This window comes from Calliphora vicina, chromosome 2 (genome assembly GCF_958450345.1).
Source record: "Calliphora vicina chromosome 2, idCalVici1.1, whole genome shotgun sequence".
In the NCBI taxonomy this organism is placed as follows: Eukaryota; Metazoa; Arthropoda; class Insecta; order Diptera; family Calliphoridae; genus Calliphora; species Calliphora vicina.
In genome coordinates this window covers 116,936,792-116,958,698 of record NC_088781.1, presented here as the reverse complement: position 1 = coordinate 116,958,698, position 21,907 = coordinate 116,936,792, and the positions used below count along the sequence as shown (strand labels likewise).

General features: G+C 32.3%; 2 protein-coding genes across 2 annotated transcripts in view; both read left to right on the top strand.

The window, feature by feature from the left end:
• Positions 1-8,450: 8,450 nt before the first annotated feature.
• On the top strand, positions 8,451-9,981 carry LOC135950803 (collagen alpha-1(II) chain-like). The gene is made up of 5 exons (XM_065500331.1): positions 8,451-8,599; positions 8,698-8,815; positions 8,871-8,954; positions 9,131-9,283; positions 9,433-9,981. The coding sequence occupies exons 1-5, from the start codon at positions 8,451-8,453 to the stop codon at positions 9,979-9,981; spliced, it is 1,053 nt and encodes a 350-aa protein (XP_065356403.1).
• A 2,800-nt stretch (positions 9,982-12,781) lies between these two features.
• Positions 12,782-21,907, top strand: part of Kr-h1 (Kruppel homolog 1) — a 44,316-nt gene continuing 35,190 nt past the window's right edge. Inside the window, exon 1 of the mRNA XM_065499677.1 lies at positions 12,782-13,458. The gene's annotated coding sequence lies outside the window, so the exon portion shown is untranslated. The remainder of the gene's footprint in view (positions 13,459-21,907) is intronic.

Here is a 21,907-nt window from a genome sequence, read left to right as displayed (position 1 = left end):
ACAAACTTATATATACCCTTCTCACGAAGGTGAATGGTATAAAAAAAGGTTGAGGAGTTATGGGCTGTTAATGCGTAACACAATCCGAAAACGAAAAAGTGTGCTAAATACATTGTAATTCGAAAAATTCCCTAAATATTAGAAATTTAGTAGAGTTTGTAGTACATTTTCCGGTAGACTTTGAGATTATAATAATAGCTCAGAGACAGTTTTAAAATTTTTACAAAAACTTCAAACTCTGTTAAGTTCACTCCTAAAAAAAACTGTCATCTCTCCTCTCACTCATTCTACGATCACAACTTAAACACAATGACCTGGCGTAATAAAGATTGTGGTAGGACATTAAACCACCACACGCTCACACACCCAAATCATCAAAATAACAGCTATTTTTGTAACGGAAAACAAATTTTTATTGATATTAAATGATAAACAATTTATTTTATTCATTTTGTACGCCCACATTAAGCGAGAGCACCATACCACAGTTTGTTGCCAGCCAGCCACCACAACAATAAATTCCCTTGCATTACTCAACCACACTTAGTTCGAAACGCACGCACAGAAGTTGAGTCAGACAACTGAACTGCAGAGTTGCAAGCAACACAGACGACACATGACAACAACAACAAAAATTTGCAGGTTTGGTCTGCAAATAGTAGGAAAATAAGAAAAACAGATGATTACAATGTATGTACTCGTTCGTATTGAAGGGAAATAAAACTGTTGAACCAACAACAATTCGGAAGAGGGTAAACTTGGTTGTAAAAAAGTTGAATTCCTAAAAGGGATGGAACAAATGTCCCTTAAAATTACAATTTTATTAAAGTAGTAGATTAATATCTTATTAATCCAAATATGAATTGGAATAGATCTCTTAGCAACTGGTACTTCCCAAATGATTATAATTTGAACAGCAAAATTCCTAATTTTCCGATTCATTAAAGTTTCACCTTAACAAAATATTTCGCACTTTTAATTCTGCCTTCAACTCTTTTGGAGTTGCCCAGTTGCATGTGCAACTTGCTGCACAGCGTCCACTCTGCAGCACTATACTTGTTGAAAACTCGGTCACGGCCTCCACGTGAACGAGTTTTCTTGTTTCGTTCTACCTTCTACCCATACAATCGATGTCTGGCTGGTTCGGTAACATTTTGTGTAACGTTGCAGCAGCATGCCTTTTGTTCAATGTTTTATTGTTGGCAACAGCAGCCACAATACTTGGAGAAAGAGCCAAACATACAACCAACATTCACATACAAACTTAAGTTGCAATTCATTTTGCTTTTATTTTGCATTTTCTCTACATTCCCTTTTACTGGCAATTGCATATTTTGCAGTGGTGTTAGTAGCGTCTAGTGCTGTTTATGTGGCATCGACAAGGGGTTTTAGTTGCTGCTTCAGTTGGCAGCAGGATGCTTGCTGACAATTGTGACTGCAGCGGATATGCTTTTTATGTATATGTAGCTAGATAAATGCATGTGAGTGTGTTTGGTCATTATCAATTGTTTGTAATTAATATTTGTTATGGATTTTATCCTTTTTTCCTAAGCAAATAAATGTTAAATACAGTGTTTTGCTTTTAATCACTTTAAATAAAAGTTTGATTATTAAATTAATGAAATGGCTGTTCGAAATTTCAATTTTTATAGTGAAGTAGCAAAGATTAACAGATAAACTTGTTACTCCTATTTAAAATTGATTCCTTACTGTAATAAACTTATGATTAATTTCATAATGAAACTTTATCATGGACTAACGTGACCAACAAGAGCTTGCAAAATCAAGCAGCAATTTCAAAACCTTTGCGAGTAGGAGGATTCGGTACCGTGAAATAACTCCCAAATGAAGTAACTCCCCACGAAAAAATTAAATAACACCCAACAAAGGTTTTCTCCTCTGGGGTGTATCAAAAACCGGCTTCGCTCAGAAAAGATTCTTTTTACATCGTCGCCTTTTGTCAGTATGCAACAATTTCTTAATCCGGTGCGAAATGAAAATCGGCTTTCTGAAATATTATAAAACTGCAATGAAATAAATCTTCTCTGAGCGAAGCCAGTTTTTGAAACACCCCAGAGGAGAAAACCTTAGCGCCCGGCCGAAGGCCGTCAATGCAAAATAAATTTTCTGAGTGAAGCCAGTTTTTTACACATCCCAGATAAGTAAAACTATGCGCCAGGCCATAGGCCCGCAATGCAAAAAAATTTTAGTAAGCGAAGAATAATTTCACTTTTGTAGTTTCTGTTTTTAGATTACATAAATAAATTGCTTCGGATTGGGAATTAATTCATTTCTTTGGGATTTATTTCATTGGGAGTTATTTCGCTTTTTTGGGAGTAATATTTTTAAAATTATGAAACCGCCGATTATTGGGAGTAATTTCATTTTACCCTTTTTGATGGGAATTATTTCGTTGGTAGTTATTTCATTTGGAGTTATTTCAATTGGGAGCAATTTCACGGTACCGGAGGATTCATCCAAAAGCAGGGAAATTGGGAAAGATGATTTCGCATGTCTGAAATGATGTTTGAACGCTAGTGAAAATAATTTTTGAACGATAACCCGAAGCGTAAGAGCACGACCAACCAGCCAGCCGAATCGACACCAAAGCCAAATATCTATGGCGCTAAGGTAATCATGAAAACGCACATGTTGCAATACCTGTTAAAAACTATTTAGAAAGAAGTGGTTCGGAAGTTTTTCCGCACCCGCTTTATAGTCCAGACCTTACCCCGTTTTACTACAATTTGTTTCGATCGATGCAGAACGTTCTCTCTGGAATACGCTTCACTTTGGAACAGAGTATCCGAAATTGGCTTGATTCGTTCTTGACCTAAAAGATGAGTAGTTCTTTTGGCTCGTAATCCATAAGTTGCCAAAAAGATAGGAAAAGTTCATAGTCAACAATTGCCAATAATTTGAATACATATATTGTACAAATGTTTCTAAATAAAAGCGACAAATTTGAAAAAAACTCCAATTTTTAAGACATAGACCCAATATTTCCAGACTTTTATGTGATTTGTTGTGAAAAAATTTCATTCTGTGTCATTGACTTTCGTTGCTTATCCGAATTTAAACTTGTTCGTCTTTTACCCCAGGATGAATTCTATGAATTGCACAAATTCATTCTTTAACGTCAATCACTCTAGGATGCATTTGGAGAAGTAAGGGAACTAATATTTCAAGAACTCTATCAGCCCAATCATGAATAAAAAATACGCGGGAGTTTTTTCACTTTTCCCATTTTTCCTATACAAATTAAATGGGAAAAGGGAAAAAAACTCCCGAGGATTTTTTATTCATGATTGGGCTGTATGTGATTTATTCTAAAATTAAATCATGATTGAACAATATTTTCAAATATAAAGACTGTCAAAAGGTACGCACGATACTCTCTAGGATGAAGATCGTCCGAAATCAATTTTTGTGCCAGAAATCATCAATGATGTATTGTGAATGATTTGAAATGATTTATTGTGAATTTAAGTTTATGATTTTGTATAAATCAATCAACATTATGACAATTAATTTTTTCCGACGTTTGGCAATGATGCTCCACCCCGCGTCATCGTGTTTTGCTGCTTATCCGAATTAAATTATGATCGCCGTTCACTTTGGATTGAATTCAACAACATTATGCAGAATAACTTGTTTGCCAATACAGGGATTACATGAAGTAAGGGAACTTCATTGGCTGTCAAAAGGTTGTCTTTGTATTTAATACGCTTCACGATGAAGATCGTCCAAAATCGATTGTTAGCCTGAAGTCATCAATGCTTTTTTCAAGCAGCTGATATTATTTGATGATCAAGTTTTTGAATATAAGACAATTAAAATCCATCCCACGCTATCGTGTTTGGCTGCTGCTCCGAATTCAATATTGATCGTCGCTCATGCCACAATGCATTCCATGAAGCAATGGAACTAATATATTGAGTGTATTACTTAAACATTTATTCAAAGTCAAAAGAACTGCTCATCTTTTGTGGCCAAGAACGAAGCCAGTAAATTTCGGAGAGAGCGTTCTGTGGACGGTGCAAGGTCAGCACTATAAGGAGGGTGAGGCAAAACATTTTTCAACCAATGCTCGCTTCAAACGAATCCGTTGCATTCGGTACAGGTTCCCTGTGATGGTCTGGTCAGATTTCAGAAGCTCATAATATATAGGACCCTTTTGTTCCCACCAAACACAGAGAATTACCTTAGCGCCTTGAATATTTAGCTTTGGTATCGGTTTGGCTGGTTGGATGGGCTTCACATACGATTTCTTTTTGTTCGGGTTATCATAATTGATCCATTTTTCATAGAAAGTAATGATTCGGTGCAAAAATTATTTTCTTTTATAGCGTTCAAGCATCATTTCGGACATGCAAAATCGTCTTTCAAGTTCTCTCGGCTTCAGTTCGTCTGGGAACCAATTTCCTTGCTTTTGGATGAATCCTGCTGCTCGTAAACGTTTTAAAATTGCTGCTTGAGTAGCTCCCAATAATTTTGCAAGCTTTTGTTGAGTTTTACAACATTTTTTATGGTTTAATTCCTCCATCTCGGTCTTCAAACTTTTTGGCTGACCTGGATGATCTTTGTCATCCATGTCAAGATCACCACTTCTGAACACACAAATCATTTCTCGCACGTTGACACCGATGAAACAGATTCACCATAAGTATAAGGTGAGCAATCGTTGTGCTTCAGCTGCACTTTTTTTAGAAATAAAGCAAAACTTCCCGTATATAACGCTTTGTTTGTACAAAATTCACCATTTTCATTGTCTACACAATAATGTTCAATAACTACGTGAGAATAAATGACATATTACGTAACGAGTTTTGTCCGGCTTCGAGAGGAAATAGGGGATCCGAGTCCGGCTAAAGGAGTGTCCGTCTAGCGGAGATTAAATTCTTATACAAATACGACAAACCCACAGGACTAAGAAATTCGTCCAGAAAGCTGTCCGGCTATGGGAGCAGCCCCTTAATCATTATAACAGCAAGTTTCTATACAAAATCGTCAGTATAGCAGTATTGTTATAGATGATTAGCAACGCAAAACTACGCTAATATGAAAATTAATTAAAATATTGTTATGAAATTGTACATGAATTCAAATATAACGATTTTAACGACTGATTTAAAAGTAGCCTAATGCTTTCAAATAACAGTGCTGTAATAACAAACTGTAACATATCTGTGGGCATTATTAACATCGAAATAAAAACTTTCAGTTGACCATTGATCGTAAGTTGGCAACGCTGTTTGCTGCGACCGTATATTCGAATTCGAATATTCAGTTAAAGATCATTGTAGAAAGTACACCACAGATGGCGTATGTATTAGAAACCTCTAGACAGTTAAAGAGAAATCTAGAGTGCAGATGGCAGTGTTATAAATAGTGGCAGAGGTTGCAGTCCTTAGTGAGTTTATCAGAGACGTTTTTCAAACAAACATCAACTGAGTGCTGTGTTTTTCAAGTGAATTCGTGTACATTATAAAGTGTGCCTGTATTTCTGCGAATTTATAAACGTGTATAAAAAAACATTGAGTGACTATTTAATTCTGTGGTTGTTGTACATTTTAAATAAATAAAGAGTTGTTACAATTTTTAAACTACTAAACGGCTTTTATTTGCAATCAAAAGTATCCGGTTTATTTAAAGAAAATAAACCAACGTTTTGAAAAGGTTAAAATGTAACAATATTTAGTCTTCGTACTCTGAGGTTGGGCACGATCGGAAACTCTCCCGCCAAAGATCTAACTCTGTTGTCAAAAACTTAAGTGGTGAGAATGTATTAGTAAAAAAAGCTATATGAAAACAAAAACAACATTCGTATGTACAAGGTGGCGCAAAAGTAAAATTACGATGTGTTTTGGCTCTAATTAAAAAAAAAAATTAAAAACTTTGATTCTTCTTGTGGATTATTTTTATTTGGTCTTTTAATTTTTTTTACATCAAGTCGAGAATATGATGTCATATAAATGGCCGCCGACACAGTTGATTGTCATTTGAGCCCTTTTTATGGCATTTTCCATCACTTTGGCCAAAACTTCCGGCGATAGGTCCTCACATTCTTGACGGATATTGTCTTTAAGTGCTGCAAGATTCTGAGGCTGCAAGATTCTGTTAACATAAACCCCCGACTTCAAAAAGACCCACAAAAAGAAGTCTGGAGCGGTCAAATCAGGCGATCTTGCTGACCAGTGCAAATCGCCAAAACGGGAGATTAGGCGCCCGGGAAATGCAACCTTCAGCATATCGGTTGTGGCACGTGCAGTGTGTGCCGTTGCACCGTCCTGTTGGAAGCACATGTTTTCCAATCCCAATTCATCAAGTTGCGGCAAAAAGAACTCGTTGATCATTGCTCTGTAGCGCTCACCATTCACAGTAACCGTTTGGCCCGCGACGTCTTCGAAGAAAAAAGGTCCGATGACTCCTCCAGCGAAAACAGCACACCATACAGTGACTTTGAGCGGGTGTAATGGCTCTTCGTGGGTTACACGCGGATTTTCAGTGCCCCAGAAGCGTAATTTTTGCATATTTACGTACCCGCTAAGATTGAAATGGGCCTCTATCACTCATGAAAATTTATAGCATTTTCTGATAGGAGGATTACTTTTGCGCTACCTTGTATGATTATTTTGAGTAATTTTATTGTTTGAGTTATTTTCGAATTTCCGATCTATGTTTAAAATGTTCAGTATCTCTAATTTTTTAAAACTGACGTTCATATATATCTCACTTGATTATAAACCAAACAATTAAGACTAACGATACTACACCCTAAAATAATGTTTTTATTATTCACTACTGTGGGAGTAAACCATTTAATAAAGGTGTACCAATTGCTTTACGATATCCCTGAAAGCGACAAATATTTTTTTATTAACAGTTTCAAAAAGCTAGTTAACAATTTCGGAATAAACTTAAATTTAATTTACTTTTGTAGCAGTAATATAAGCGATCCATAAACTAGCTGTAAAAATATTTTTTTTTACAAATCAATAAATAAATTTACAGTCGGGAAAAACGTAAGCTAATCAAATGACACAGCATTTTACAAAGAGTGCTGTAAAATGATAGTATAGTTATATGCGATCGCGGCTTATTTAAAATTGCTAAAATTATGCAGATTTTTTAAACTTTAGCAGACATCTGGTATCAAACTTGTTTATAGCCCTCTAATGCCTAATACTCAATTTTATTTCTTTAGTTTATTACCTGTCATTATTTAAGTACACAAATAGCTATAAAAAAGTTTAATTTTGCTGGCAATTTATGGATAATAAATACATATTTAATTACGTTGTTACCTTAGAAAAAATTTTAATAAAATCCGTTTCTTATGAATTACAATTCATAACCTCTTTCTAAATCTCAGTTAATCATTCATATCTCCGCATCATGCCTGACTTAGATGAGCGAGTCTTCTGATAGATCTACATATGAAGAGGATGATTGATATGCGCCTCATTAGCGATAATCAGCATGTCTACCTTAAGGGCAAATCAGTTGAGAGTGTACTCCTCTAGGTGCTTGGTTATATAGTGGTTAATTGATTATTTCGCATGTTTGGCAAATCATGCCTAGGAGAGGAGAGTATTAAGTAGATTGAAGGTGTTCAGAAGAATACTACAAGAAGGGTTATAAGAAAAATCATACAGGCAGAGCATGGCGAACTGTCTTCCCGAACTGAAAGTAAAGTCCTAGTTCTGTTACAGGCAGAGTTAGTCCTCTTCACCAGGAAATACAAGATGTAGCGTTTTAATATTCGAAATCTCATACGATTGCAGCTAAAATTTGCGGACGAGGCAAAATTCTTGGGCATTTTCCTAGATAGTACTTGATCTTGGAAGAGGAATACCCAGTAATGTTTCATACTTACTACGCCTGCAGGAATATTATAGGTACGAATTAGGATCGCAGCCCCTACACATCGATTGTAAGACCTATAATTACGTATGGATACTCTGGCTAGAGAATAGGAGTGCAAAGCTATAAGGTGAATCACACTTGCCATTAGAAGCACACATCAGACACACAAACGACGTTATTCTTTCGAGAATCATGGACTAGAAGATATCAGTGAAATACAAGATATCGGTTGAAGTATATGTAGTATTTATAGATAGAGCAGTCTTCTCTCAGCAAAGGAAAGACTCTAAGAAGGACTCAACTCCATAGGGGCCTTCGAACAGCTTTGGAAAATTGAGACTCCGAGGCTGATACTCGGAATTCATATAGATTTCCCGACGAATGTAGCGTCTTCCAGGGTGAGATTTTGACTTTGGATTTAGGCATAATTGGTGATACTTCATTGGGAACGGGTGCTTCAAATGGAGCATCTTTAAATGCAAGAACTGATTTTGGATTATCTGATGGTGCCTCAAATAGTTTTGGTACTACTTCCCACTCCAATAATACGAAAAAAGAAGCTGAAATTTCATATAATGATTATGGCACATAACCATCATCAAGAAGGCATACAAACGTTAGACCCAACTATAGGATCAAATGAATTGGAAGCCGAGTATCTACCAAATAACGATACAAATACAAAAACTCGAAAAACTAAAAAATATCGAAATAAATCTAAGAAATCATCGTAAGAATAATTTTCTGGCGAAATAGATTTTACAAATCCCATTTGGGAAATGAAGCAAATAATAGAAATACAACTTTTAATGTCACAACATATGATAGGCCCTTTGAAGTTGGTGGTTCACCTTGCTATCCAGGACCTAGACCTAGGTCTGTTCCACCGGCTGATCTAGGCCCAAAAGCAGAAGCTGGCCTTAATGGTTTACCGGGAACAGATGGAGTTCAAGGCCCTGCTATGTTAAATTTAAATAAGGTAAATTTTGTTGTTTTCTTAGACAGTTCCAGCTGACAGTGATGGTATTGAGAAGGGTCCCTACCCTCAAGCTGAAACTTTACGACAAATGATTTCTCAACATATGGTAGGTTTTGTAATTATGAATGTAAATGAGCTTTACGTGGCCCCGGACCGGACCATCTGGTCCAAAAGGACTAACCGGCCAAAAAGGCGAACCTGGAATGCTGGTTAGCCAGTAAGTCATAAGAACATATCTCCATCAAATATTTATTTATCAATTAGAATATTTAACTGCTACAGGGCTTACGAGGCCTTCGTGGTCCCAACGGCTCACAGGAACGAGAAGGCAGACGTGACCATTCTGGACTAGAAGGTGATCGTGATGCCCAAGGCCCAAAACATCGTAAAGGTGCAATGGGACCAATTGGTCCAATGGAGAAAAAGGACATCGTGGTAGTCCTGGTCAAAGCGGTGCAAAAGTACAACAAGGTGTAGAAGCTCATCCTGGAGAAGATTGACCTCCAGGACTTCCTGGACTGTCAGGTGAATTGGTAAGTTTTACCATTGTATAAGTATTATAGAAAATTGTAAACTTTTTTTAGGGACCTAGATGTTTCCCTGACCTACGTGGTCTACCCAGACCTATTGGAAATCCGGAGCCTCAAAGAAATGAACATCAGCCAGGTTCTAAAGGTAACACTGGTCCAACAGGACAATCCGGTGCACCAGGACAACAAGGTCCACAGGTACCAATTGGATCTCCTGGTCCTCAAGGAAAATCCGGTCCCTTTGGTATACTTGGTCCAAGCGGTAAACCTGGCTTAACCGGTTTACCAGGAGCTAATGGTTCTCTGGGTGTAGCAGGTACTTCCAGTCACACAGCACCAAAAGGTGTGCAAGGTCCTGCAGGTTTTCCTGGGCTTCGTGGCTCCAAAGTTGATGATGGTCTTCATGGATCTCCGGGAAACAAAGATGATGCAGGTGATCTTGCTGATATGGGTGTTCCAGGTTTACCTGGAGCTGATGGCTCTCCGGGTGTAGCAGATAATTTCGGTCACACAGGACCAAAAGGTGATCAAGGCGCACATGGTGTGCAAGGTCGTATAGGTTTTCCTGGACCTTGTGGCTCCAAAGGTGATGATGGTCTTTGAGGACCTCCGGGAAACATAAGTGATGCAGGTTGTGAAATAAGGTGATATGGGCGTTCCAGGTCCGCCTGGTTTATCCGGTATGCCAGGGGCTGATGGCTGTCTGGATGTTGCAGGTAATCCCGGTCACACAGAACCTAAAGGTGATCAAGGCGTACAAGCTGTGCAAAGTCCTGTAGGTTTTCCTGCACCTCGTGAAATAAGGTGATATGGGCGTTCCAGGTCCGCCTGGTTTATCCGGTATGCCAGGGGCTGATGGCTGTCTGGATGTTGCAGGTAATCCCGGTCACACAGAACCTAAAGGTGATCAAGGCGTACAAGCTGTGCAAAGTCCTGTAGGTTTTCCTGCACCTTCCAAAGGTGATGATGGTCTTCGATAATCTCCGGGAAACCAAGGTGATGCAAGTGATCGTGGTGATATGATAAGGTAATATGGGTGTTCCAGGAGAGCGAGGTACTGCTAGAGCTGCGGGACCTCCTGATAGTTATCATACAACATTATTTTACCCAACAATATAAGTTAACTCATAACAAGACTTTAAGTTAAGGTTGACGTAGGTCAATTATTTGGCGGGGGGATATTAAGTAAAATTTATTTTACATTTTCCTGTTTTGACGATGTTGAGACAGCTCTTGATCTGGTTTATACGGATCATTTCCGAAAAAACAGCTGTTATTTGCTCTCTAGTGTAAATCCAGCTAGAATTTTGTTTACGATTTTAACTCTTCTCACATAAATCTCTCACTGCGGAAACTGAGACGTCACAATTACCAGATAGTTTATTAAAATTACTCGCATATTAGAGGAAGTGAATTAATCACTAAAATTCTATCCGGTTTTAAGTTTCTTATAAGATGATATGGAATTTTGTTTGTTGTATACCAAAAATATTCTAATTTTTACGTCACTTTTAGGTATTTAAACCTTAACAAACCCTTTAAACTGTTATAATTAATAAATAAATACAAACAACAATCAAACCCAACGAAAATATAAACCTGTATAACAAAGGTCAGAAATTATTATACTACTCTCAAATATACAACAACATAAAAACCAAAAAAAAATAAATAAAAATAAACAAAATCAAAAGACGTACCCAAAAAAATAAACGGTTGATATCATAATAAAAATTTTATTGAGTAAGTAAACAAAGAAAAAAAATCATCAGCAACAACAACAATAACGATGATGATGAATATTTTTGTTGTAGCAGAGTGTGTTTTTAAAAAGAAGAAGAATAACACTAAAAAGAGTGCGTGAAAAAGCGGCTTTTATGACAACAAATACAAAGACAAAATAACAATTTTAAATTCCCCCAAAAATAAAATGTTGTTGTTAAAGAGCAACAGCAACAACAAAATTTTTTTTTGGCAATGCGAGTACTTAGCATAAGAATTTTGAGTATAGAGAAGATTTTTATTTATTTCTACACATACTAGTAAACAAAACAAGTTTTGTTGTTGTTGCTTGTAAGTAAAGGAGCTGTAAAAGTGTAAGGGAGCAGGGGGGAGTATTAATTTGTTTTGAATTATAGATTTTAGGTAATTTTTGAAGGGTTTTATTAAAGGATTTTAAAGGAAATAAGTAAATAATACTTTCTTGTGGAAATTACTATAGGAAAAATAAACCCTTTTGATTTAGCTGGCTGTTAGTTGTAGTAGTAGTGAACTAATACTATTGCCTACAGTTTGGATGAATTTCAAATAAATTCTAACTTGTTTGTATATTTCAAAGTCAGTTGTGGCAGCACTGCTGATTCGCTGCTAACGAGTATACAACTCGAGCAGAACTTTTGTGTATGTGTTGGCAATGTTTTGTATTGTTGTTTGAAAAGCAAAAAGAGAATAAAAAAAAGCTTTAGTTAGGCTGATATAGCCACCGAAAACCCCTAACAACTCTTGTCAATACCCCCTACTATACTAACCAAAACACACAGATACAGATTCTCACACACTCACACTTTTACTCACACATTGACATTGAATTTTGTGTTGCTTTTTGTATCTGTATAGTTGTATAAGTTTAAGAACGAAAAGCCACAGAGAAGCTTTGCTGCTTGCTGTCTGTGCACGGTAGTATATTTATTCTTTTTTAATAACGTTTTTGCCTTCGAGTATTTCAAAATTAACTCGCAACGCGTTAACAACCTACACAGTAAAGAAACTAAATTAGAATCAAACAAGAATAAAAAAAAATTTAAAAACGAAATAGAACAATTTGAAAATTATTAAGCTATTTCTTGAAAATAAAGTTGCATTAAAAGAAAAATAAATAAAATAAATATTGAAAAAAATTTTAAATTTTAATTCCTTTAAACAAATAACAAACGATCTCATTTAAAATTTTCAAATAAATGCCTTAAAGTTTTTTTTTATATAATTTGTTAACCAATGAAAGATTATAATTAAATTTAAAACAAAAGTGCAATTTTCCTAAAAAAAAACAAATCAATTTTCTACAAATAAAACAAAATTAGAACAAATTTTTTTAAAAGAATTTTAAAAATCTGAAACAAAAAGAACTAAATATAAAAAAAATTACCAACATTTTTTTTTAATAAACCAAAATATACAATTTTTATTTACAAATTTTACAAAAGTTGAGTAAAATTTTTAAAATGTTTTATAAAAAAATAATAAAGTAACTGAACTACTTTCATTTAAAAACCAAAAATATTTAAAAAAAGTCAATAAAATTTAATTTTTTCATAAAAAAATTTTAAAAGTAAAAAGTTTAAACAAAACAACAAAATGTTTAAAGAAACAAAAATATAAACAAATAATTGAAAAAAAATTAAAGAAAATTCTAAAGTTATAACAATAATTAAACAAAAGTTATAAAACTTTAAAAAGTATAGAAAAAAAAACACAAGCAAATCCAAACAAATAAAATAAAGTGGGTTATATATGAATTTAACCAATTACTTTTGCAAAATATTTAATACCTTGAACTAAAAACTAAACAGCAAAGGTTTACTAAACAAGAATTAAACAAAATAATAAACAAAAACTAAGAAAAAATAAAAAAATTAAACAAATGAATAAGCAACTAAACAAAAAAATAACTATGATTTAAAATAAATACAAAAAATACCATTTTGTTTAAGAAAATTTTTCACAACTCCATAAATTTCTTAACTAAAACCCAAAACATTTAACTAAACAAAGACTGATTTTCTTCAAGTGTTTTAAAATCACAACCAAAACAATACAATACACTTTGAAAAATAAAGCATTAAATAATAATTCCAACTAAATTTCACAGACTTTTTTATATAATCCCTTGAAAATTGCATAAAAAAACAGTTGTGGAACAGTGGAAACTAATTAACGAGTTTAAAACTCAAAATAAAAACCAAAACTATAAAATTATTACACTGTGAACACTAACTAAAGGATAAACAAACTCAAATTGCTGCTAAAAGGGCTACAAGCCAAGAATTTTTTTATACAATTGAAAGAACCTTAATTTTCAAAGTAAGTATTTTAATTTTTAAAGATATGTTAAAATAATTTATATTTTTATATATAAAAAAACACAATAGAGCGAAAAACGCCATTTTGAAATTTGTGTAAATCGATTTCATTGAAATATGAGTTTGATTTACTAAAAAAATTTAACTACTTTTGATACTGAATATCATTTTAGCTACCGTTGCAGTAAATGCATTTACCGTTAGCTTTAAAACCGTTACCGCATTCGTCGAAATCGACCCTTTTTCGATAAGTTATACTTCATTGGAAAGGCTTTTAAAATACCTTTAATTTGATGTATATATCTATATATACAGAACTAATTCAAAGCCACGCCCACTCAAAAGTAGGCGTGACCTATAAAAAAGTTATATCTTTTTCAACTTATACCCTTTATTGGAAATAAAACCCAAAACGATTTTCCACTCACCATAACAAGATAAGTCCATGAATAAAGCTTAAAATTCAGTTCAGTGAGATCTTAAAAAAATTTCCCTTGAAGCCAGAAAGCTCGTTCTATAACCTAGTTTCGTCTTATAGCCTACAAATTCTCCTGTCTTGTTGTGGCTTTACCCAGAGTATTCTAAGGTCGTCCTTATAGAATGATTCTGATGTGTTTGCCCTTGACAGTGTGGCGATCGTCGAATTTAAAGATAGCTCCTCAGTGGCGAACAAACTCCGACTCAAACTAGGCATCGGACTTTTATATAACATATTCATAGGAAATGCCAAAAAAAAGGGTTTGAACCTACAAATATAGATGGATACGTTCATTCCAGTACAATGACAATGTATTGTGCCTTCCTAGTTCGTTCAGAGATGTAATACAGTCCATGATAACTCCCAGCCTTTCTACATATGATAATAAGGTCTTGAGCGATGTCTGACTATTGGACATCTAGCAAGAATTCTTGAACCCCTTAACCATAGAGAAACAGAGCGGAAACTAGAAAAAAACTCAAACAAAAAATTACTCAAAATAATCACACATACGAGTGTTGTTTTGTGAAAACACATAGTTTTTTCTACTAATACATTCTCACCACTTAGGTTTCTGACAACTGAGTTAGGTCTTTGACAGGAGAGTTTCCGCTCTATGTCTATTCTCTATGCCCTTAACCTTCTCCTTAAGAACTCTCTAGTGCAGGGAAGAATGAGTGATGTGTTCCCATTTGAAATTTGAATCACAAACTCCCTCGCCAGTTTTACCAATTGCCTGTTTGGATCCTTCTGTGAACAATTTGTAAGTCTCGTTCTTTACATAAATATGCAAAAGTGTAATGTGCAAAATAGATCCCTAGCAAATTTAGGACAGGTTCTCATAACTGAATGATATACAAATGAGGAAATAAGAATCCAGTCCATCACATCAAAGTGTTTTAATTATTCTAGGTTTTAGATCTCATATCCTAACAAAAATATGTTGACAGACAGGACGATTCCGGTTGGGAATGTTCTCATGGTTAATCCCAAGGTATTTAACCTCGTCAGAGAACTCAATGATCGAGCCATTCAAGATCAGCTTAGAAAGTCTCACAGATCAGCGTCTTGTTATTGGCACACGGTTAGACTTGGTCTTCTTAGGACCACTTGAAGTTTAGATCTTTATACCCAACTTGTACACAGAATCTGATCGCCTATAAGGATCTCGATGTTGGAACTTTGTGACCATAGATACCTGTATATACAGCGTCTGGTTGCGAAAAACTTAAGACATTAACTGTAGGGATATTAATCCTCCTTCTGGACAGACCCATATGTTTCTCGATGTTCTACATAGATCGAACGTTTTGACTCTCGATATCAGCATATCCAATTTTTATTCTCCAATTGCGTCATATGATTTTTTATTCGAAGGATCCCTGAATACTACTCCTTCTGGACAGACTCTGATTGGCCATACGGTTGTCGATGTTCTACATAGAACGAACGTTTTGACTCTCGATATCATCATATCCAGCGAATAATAGCTAGAATTTATTTCTTGCGTAACTTTTTTTTCAATTGCATCATATGATTTGTTATTGAAGGATCCCTGAATATCGATAAATTCACCTGATGGTACCAAAATATGTTCTACATAGATCGATCGTTTTGACTCTCGATATCAGCGTAACCAATTTTTGTTGTCCAATTGCGTCATATGATTTCTATTCGAAGGATCCCTAAATACTCCTCCTTTTGGACAGACTCTGATTGAACATATGATTCTCGATATTCCACAGAGATCGAACATTTTGAATCTCGATATCAGCATATCCAGTGAATAACAACTAGAATGTATTTCTTGCAACATATGATTTGTTATTGAAGGATCCCTGAATATCGATAAATTCACCTGATGGAACCAAAATGTAGTTTTTGTAAAAAAGTAAAATCTCTAAAACGGGTAAAAAATAGTACTTTATTTTAAGCTTCTAGTAGTACCTCTTTTTCTTAATTAATAAGCCTGAAACATGAAATTACGAGTAATAGATTTTAATTGTTGTAATAGTTCTTTTGGAGCAATGTCTTTCTTTTTTAAATGGACCTAGAAATATAAGTTAAAGGTACCATTGCTTGATTTCTACCTCAGTCAGAAATAAACCTGCCAACTATTATTTTGCAAAGTTGATTAGTTCAAACCTTAAAGTACCATCAAAAGAAATAAAAAAAATCATCGAAAGTACCATCAAAATATAGAAAAAGTACCACAATGTTACCTTAAGAGTTTGTCAGGCCACCACTTACAAACATATTTCCCCAATTTCGAGGTCCTGTAATATTGAAAAAGTACCATTTGATAAGAGAAAAAAGTACTATTTATAGGTTCGTACTTTACACTGCAAAAGGATTAAAAACAGTACTTTGCAGGTTAATTTTACTAAGTGCTGTTACTTTTGTGGTCATTATTTAGGACATTTTGAAGAGAAATCCTTAATTCAATATATATCTGCAGAAAGGCAATTGAGTTTAATTTTCAAAGATGTTTAAATAATTTGAATATTTTAAAAATTTGCAAAAGGTTTTTGAAAAAAGGCAATTTTACTACTTGACTTTTTACTCGCGTCCATATTTGAATTGTAATAATGAAAACCTTAACTTAATGTATAGCAATGAAAAGGATATTAAGATTCTGCCTAGCTTATAAAAATTATATTATAGGTAGTAGGTATGGACTTTGTTCTTGAATTTTTTAAAATTTCCACGGATTTTATTTAAAATTAGACCTAGAGACCTTACAAAAATTCATTAAATTCTACCTATATAAAGAAAATTTTTCAAATAATAAGCTACACAAATAAATAAATATATTAAATTTATTGTTGCTTACAACTACAACAACAACCTAGGTCAATATTGTTTATAGTGAGTGACACATAATAAAAGATTAGACTTAATAATAAACAAGCGAACAAAAAAAAAAAAAAATAATTTAAAAAATTCAGCAAAAAAAAACACAGAAAAGGAAATAGCAAAAACAGCAAAAAATTTCAAAAATACAAAATCAAAACATTTTTATAACAAACGTCATCTAAATTTAAAAATTAAACAAATACAATGAAGCAAAAAAAAAACTGGCAACCCACCCACTTCGCTGAAAAAGCTTAAACACAAACAACAACAAAACAAATTCAAAGAGACAACAACAACAAAACACAAGTTTTATTATATTAAAAAATTTCAAGTTTAATGTGAAATAAATTATCAAAACAATGACAACTAAAAAAGAACCTACTAATGAAATGTATAACAATGTATTAGTTTTTATCACTCATTCAGCTAAAAACCAATACTAAAACGTCACGTGTAAATTTTCTAATAAAAAAAATAACAACAACACTATTCGTTTTTACCACCCCCCCCCCTCTCTTTAGAACAACCCTACCTAACATATAAACGAACCTACACCACACGAACCTACGAAAACAATCGCAATTTTTTTGCATAGAAAAACGGTTTTATTTCGCTCTCCTCTTATCTTTTGAATTGAGAGTGTTGAAGAATGCTCTCTGTATTTTCTAAATCAAAGTTGGTTTCTTCATAGAGGAATTGTTTTTTTTATTTTATCGAACTTTTAATCATTTCTAAACATCTTACGGTGGGGTAGATGAGAAAATAAATGGTAATTGAAGATTGAAATAACTTAAATACTTTGTATATAGATGTTGAAGTAGCAATAGAGTGGGAGTTCAGCACCAATTAATCAACATATTCCGAGAGTATCGTAATTAACAGCTTTAATCTACTTTATGAAGCTGCTTAATAAATCAGAATTCAGCGATAAAATATTAGGCTGATGTTAATTTTCAAAATAGTTTCAAAATAAAATATACTGCGTTTATTTCCTTATGTTAGTTGAAATAAACTTTCCGAAGGCCCCATATATTTTACAGACCCAAATATTGTATCAATATAATAGTTATACGTTTTAGAATTTTGGTATTTAATATTTCGTTGGTTAATTTGTAAAATCTATTTAAAAATTTTGGATTTTATTGAAAACTTTCAACAATACTTTAGAAATTTTATGATTTTTACAAAAAATTACCAAATTTCTTCAAAGTAATTTTATTTTTTATTTCTTTAAACAATTTCCTTTTAGTGTTTCATCAAAATTAATAAAATTTAACTGGAATTTAGCCACATTTAAAATCGATTTGTAATTTTGTGATTTTAAACGATTTTATAAAAAAAAATCCTAAAATCTATTTAATTTTTAAGGATTTCATAGTATTTTTTTCATATTATTATTCAAAACAGCAGTTTAGAAGTTCCTAAATTTACCATTTCCCCACCCCACAGTGCCTCATTCACTAACTCGTCATTGGACACTAACTAATCAATGCTTTTCTTGTATTCTTCCTCTCTCGCTCTCTCTAAATATTTAGCTTTTTTTTTTGTTGCTTAGAACTTATGAGCATTTAGTTTATTATTGTTTCTATGTTAAAGAGCAAGTGTTCGAATTTTATTCATTCATTAATTAATAGAATTTTAACTAAAAACAACTTACGTTAGTGCTTTGTTATCAATACTGAAAATTTTCGAATTCGAAATTCAAAACTAAACGCCATTTAATAAGAAAAATAAACATTTCGTGGAATTCAAAGGAAAACAAATAGTTAAAATAGCAAGCTAATTATTTTGATTTGTCATTTTTTGCGAGTTTAGAAATAGAAGCAGAAAAAAGGGGATTTTAAGCGGATAACAAGTGACAAAAAAATATATAAAAACGGGTTTCACAATTTAGGGTAAGTTTTTTTTTATGGTAATAAAAAGTGTTTACAAAAAATTTTTAAATATATTTGGTAAATTTTTCATATCAAGTTTAAAAATTTTCTGATTCAGATTATTTTCTTAAACATACAATATTTATATTGTAGACTTTATTGATTTTGAAAACAAATTTTTTTAAAACATTTTCATACAAAATTTTAAAAATAATTTATGTTTTTGATTCAGTTTTTTTTTGTTAGGCATAAAATACCATATTCATAATCAATTTTTAAGCTAATAAAAAGTTTATAAATTTTTTCAAAATGTCGAGATTTTTTTTTTAAATTTTAAAAAAATTCCTAAAAAAATTTCAAATCAAATTTTGTTTTTCTTTTTTATTAATTACAATTAATAGAGATTTAAAAAAAATTAATTTAAAAACTAAAATGTGGATTTTTTTTAAATTTGAAAAAACAAAATTGGTGGGGAAGCTGTAAATTACATGTACTTCCCCGCCAATTTTGGTTTTTCATATTGTAGAATTCCATAACATGGCTTCTAAACTAATTTTTTTTAATTTTATTTTTCTATTTATAACTTGCTGACCTGGCAAACATTGTTTTGCCTGAAAATTTTATATACAGTGGTGGCCAGGAATTTAAGACAAAAATTGTTTGCTAAATTCCACGTGATTGTCAATTATTTTTTCAAATATTTCCACAAATATGTAAGCATGAGGACTGTTTTAACACACAAGTGTGTTTTATTCGACTGTGTCAATTCATACATATTCACCACGAACACATAAAATTTTTCTACAACTTGACCAAAAATTTTTTTTTTTAAATAAACATATTTTCTCACATTTATATCATTATATTTTTATTATTATAAAATATTCGGTAGTGTTTATAAAAAACCGACTTTTTACAAAACCGGTTTGTCGGTTAACCGAATATTGGCCTTTTTAAGAAAACCGGTTTTTCGGTTAACCGACATCGAAAAAACCGGTTAAACCGGTTAACCGTCATATATGTGTAGAAAACATAAAATGTCCAATAAAGTACATGCGGCTTTAAAATTTTTAGTTTTTAGTAGTCAGAAATGGTTAATATTAAATAACTATGAATATACTAAAGTGCTAAGTCCATTTTATTTTGTAAAATTTCAAAATTACTATCTCAGTCAAATGAAATTGAGTATAAATATGGTACTAACTATATAATAGTTGTTTTAATTATTGGTTTATTCATTAAATTTCAACCAAAAAATATAAATTAATTTTTTAATTAAATATTTGGAAATTTTGAAATTTATTATCACCTCGACTTTCTGATATGAAACAGAAAATATTACAAATCCCAAAAAAAGACCTATAAGATGCAGACGCACTTCTTCTTAGCTGTGCTTATTTGTCATTATGAATCATATCATATCAGATTTCATAAATATTTCAAATCACGGATTTTAGAACATTTTTTGTCTCTTCTGTAATATTTCTGAAAAGGACTTCGTACACTAAGCTAACGAATTGATTGAAGGAAGGTATGCACATCAAATTCAAATTAACGTTTGGTAAAATCATCACTAAGTTTATAATGAATCATTATTAAGATTTAGCTTAACTTCTTGAATTATGCGGAATTTAATTTTTAATAGTTTCATTATGTGCAATTTATTCTGAAAAAGTTTTTAATAAACTCATCATCCTCTACTATTTTGAATCATTGTAATTTATAAAAATATCAATCTAAATAGGTTTGTATTGTAAATAAGCAGTTTAGGTTTCAAATAAGGCCAATAATGTGTGTACAATGAATATAAAAAATGCACAAAACCATGAGATTTCCTAATTTTAGACCTTAATTTTAAAAACCGGTTAACCGAGTGATAAAAACCGGATAATCCGGTTAACCGAAAATCAACAATTTAAATTAACCGGTTCGCAAAAAACCGAGATTTCGAAGAAAAACCGGTTTTTCGGTTAACCGGTTAACCGGTTTATAAACACTAATATTCGGACAAAATTTCGTATTTTTAGTTCCATTAGTTTCGGTCATATCATGTTATTAACAGCGGATGTTCGCTGAGGTGGGTCAACGTATTTCCACATATCTTTGTCCATATATGTTCTACCGATTTTTCCAAACATTTTTCAGAAACTAGAAACATTAATAATAAATTTCATACCCTTAGAGGTCCTTTTATTTTGGCTCTATCGCACTTAAAATTCAGTTGATGAAAAAAATTCAAGTATTTGTCTTAAATTGGTGGCCACCACTGTATATTGAAGTTTGGTTTTGAAATTTTGAAAATTTTTTTATGAATATAAGGGTAAATATTTATCTTGTAGTTTTTCATCTCTTGCTGGCAAATATGAATCTGTTTTACAGTGTAAAATATTTTTAATCTATTTTCAACTGTATATTGAAAACCACAAGCTTACTGTGACGTAAATAGCTAAGGTTACTCACAGTTTTCCTGGCAACGTTCATAGTAAAATTATTTTTCTAGCATATATTCAGAATTTATAATAAAAATCATATTAAAGTAAAGGTTTTTCAAAGAACAAGTAAAGTCAAAGTTAAACAAAATTAAACCTACGATATTTCTTTCTATACTAAATCATCATCATAAATAATTTTATTTAGAATTTTGTCTAAAAACAAATTAGTTAATTCCATTTAGTTGTCTTAGGTCCATTTACTTAATTCTTTCAGTGTATACGGTTTACTATTAATTTTATTTATTAAACTCATGTATTTCAAAACCGCAAAATTCTTTCGAAACAAATTATGTACTACGTTCTTTAAAATACAATGTTTATATTCAAACATTGTTTATAATTAATATAGATTGAATTGTCACAGGGTTTTTTCCCAGAACAAAGTCTAAATTCTATTTAAAAAATAAAAAATTCCATAGAAATATATAACAAAGGGAAACAATTCTTTATTTAAACTATTTATCAAACACAAATACTTAATTCTTTATAAGAAAAATAAATAAAAAAAAAGGAAAATTGAAAAAAAAAAAAAATAGGAAATCATTTAATTTACTAATTTTTAAAACATTTACAATGTGGAACATGTTCAAATTTATATGGAACCTATTATAAATTCTGTTAAATTAATTCAGATTTAAAAAAATAAACAATTATGTGAGAAATCTATTAAAAAAAGAAAAAAAAAATTTATGAAATCCATTAAAATTTTGTGGAATCTGTTCAAAATTTTGTGGAATGTTTTAAACTTTT

Excerpts from the sequence above, each read along its gene's own strand:
- LOC135950803 (XM_065500331.1), top strand. The coding sequence starts at position 8,451 with ATGGCACATAACCATCATCAAGAAGGCATACAAACGTTAGACCCAACT. Across the intron at positions 8,955-9,130 it reads AAATGATTTCTCAACATATG|GGCTTACGAGGCCTTCGTGG; the intron begins GTAGGTTTTGTA and ends TAACTGCTACAG. Across the intron at positions 9,284-9,432 it reads TGGAGAAAAAGGACATCGTG|GGACCTAGATGTTTCCCTGA; the intron begins GTAGTCCTGGTC and ends AACTTTTTTTAG.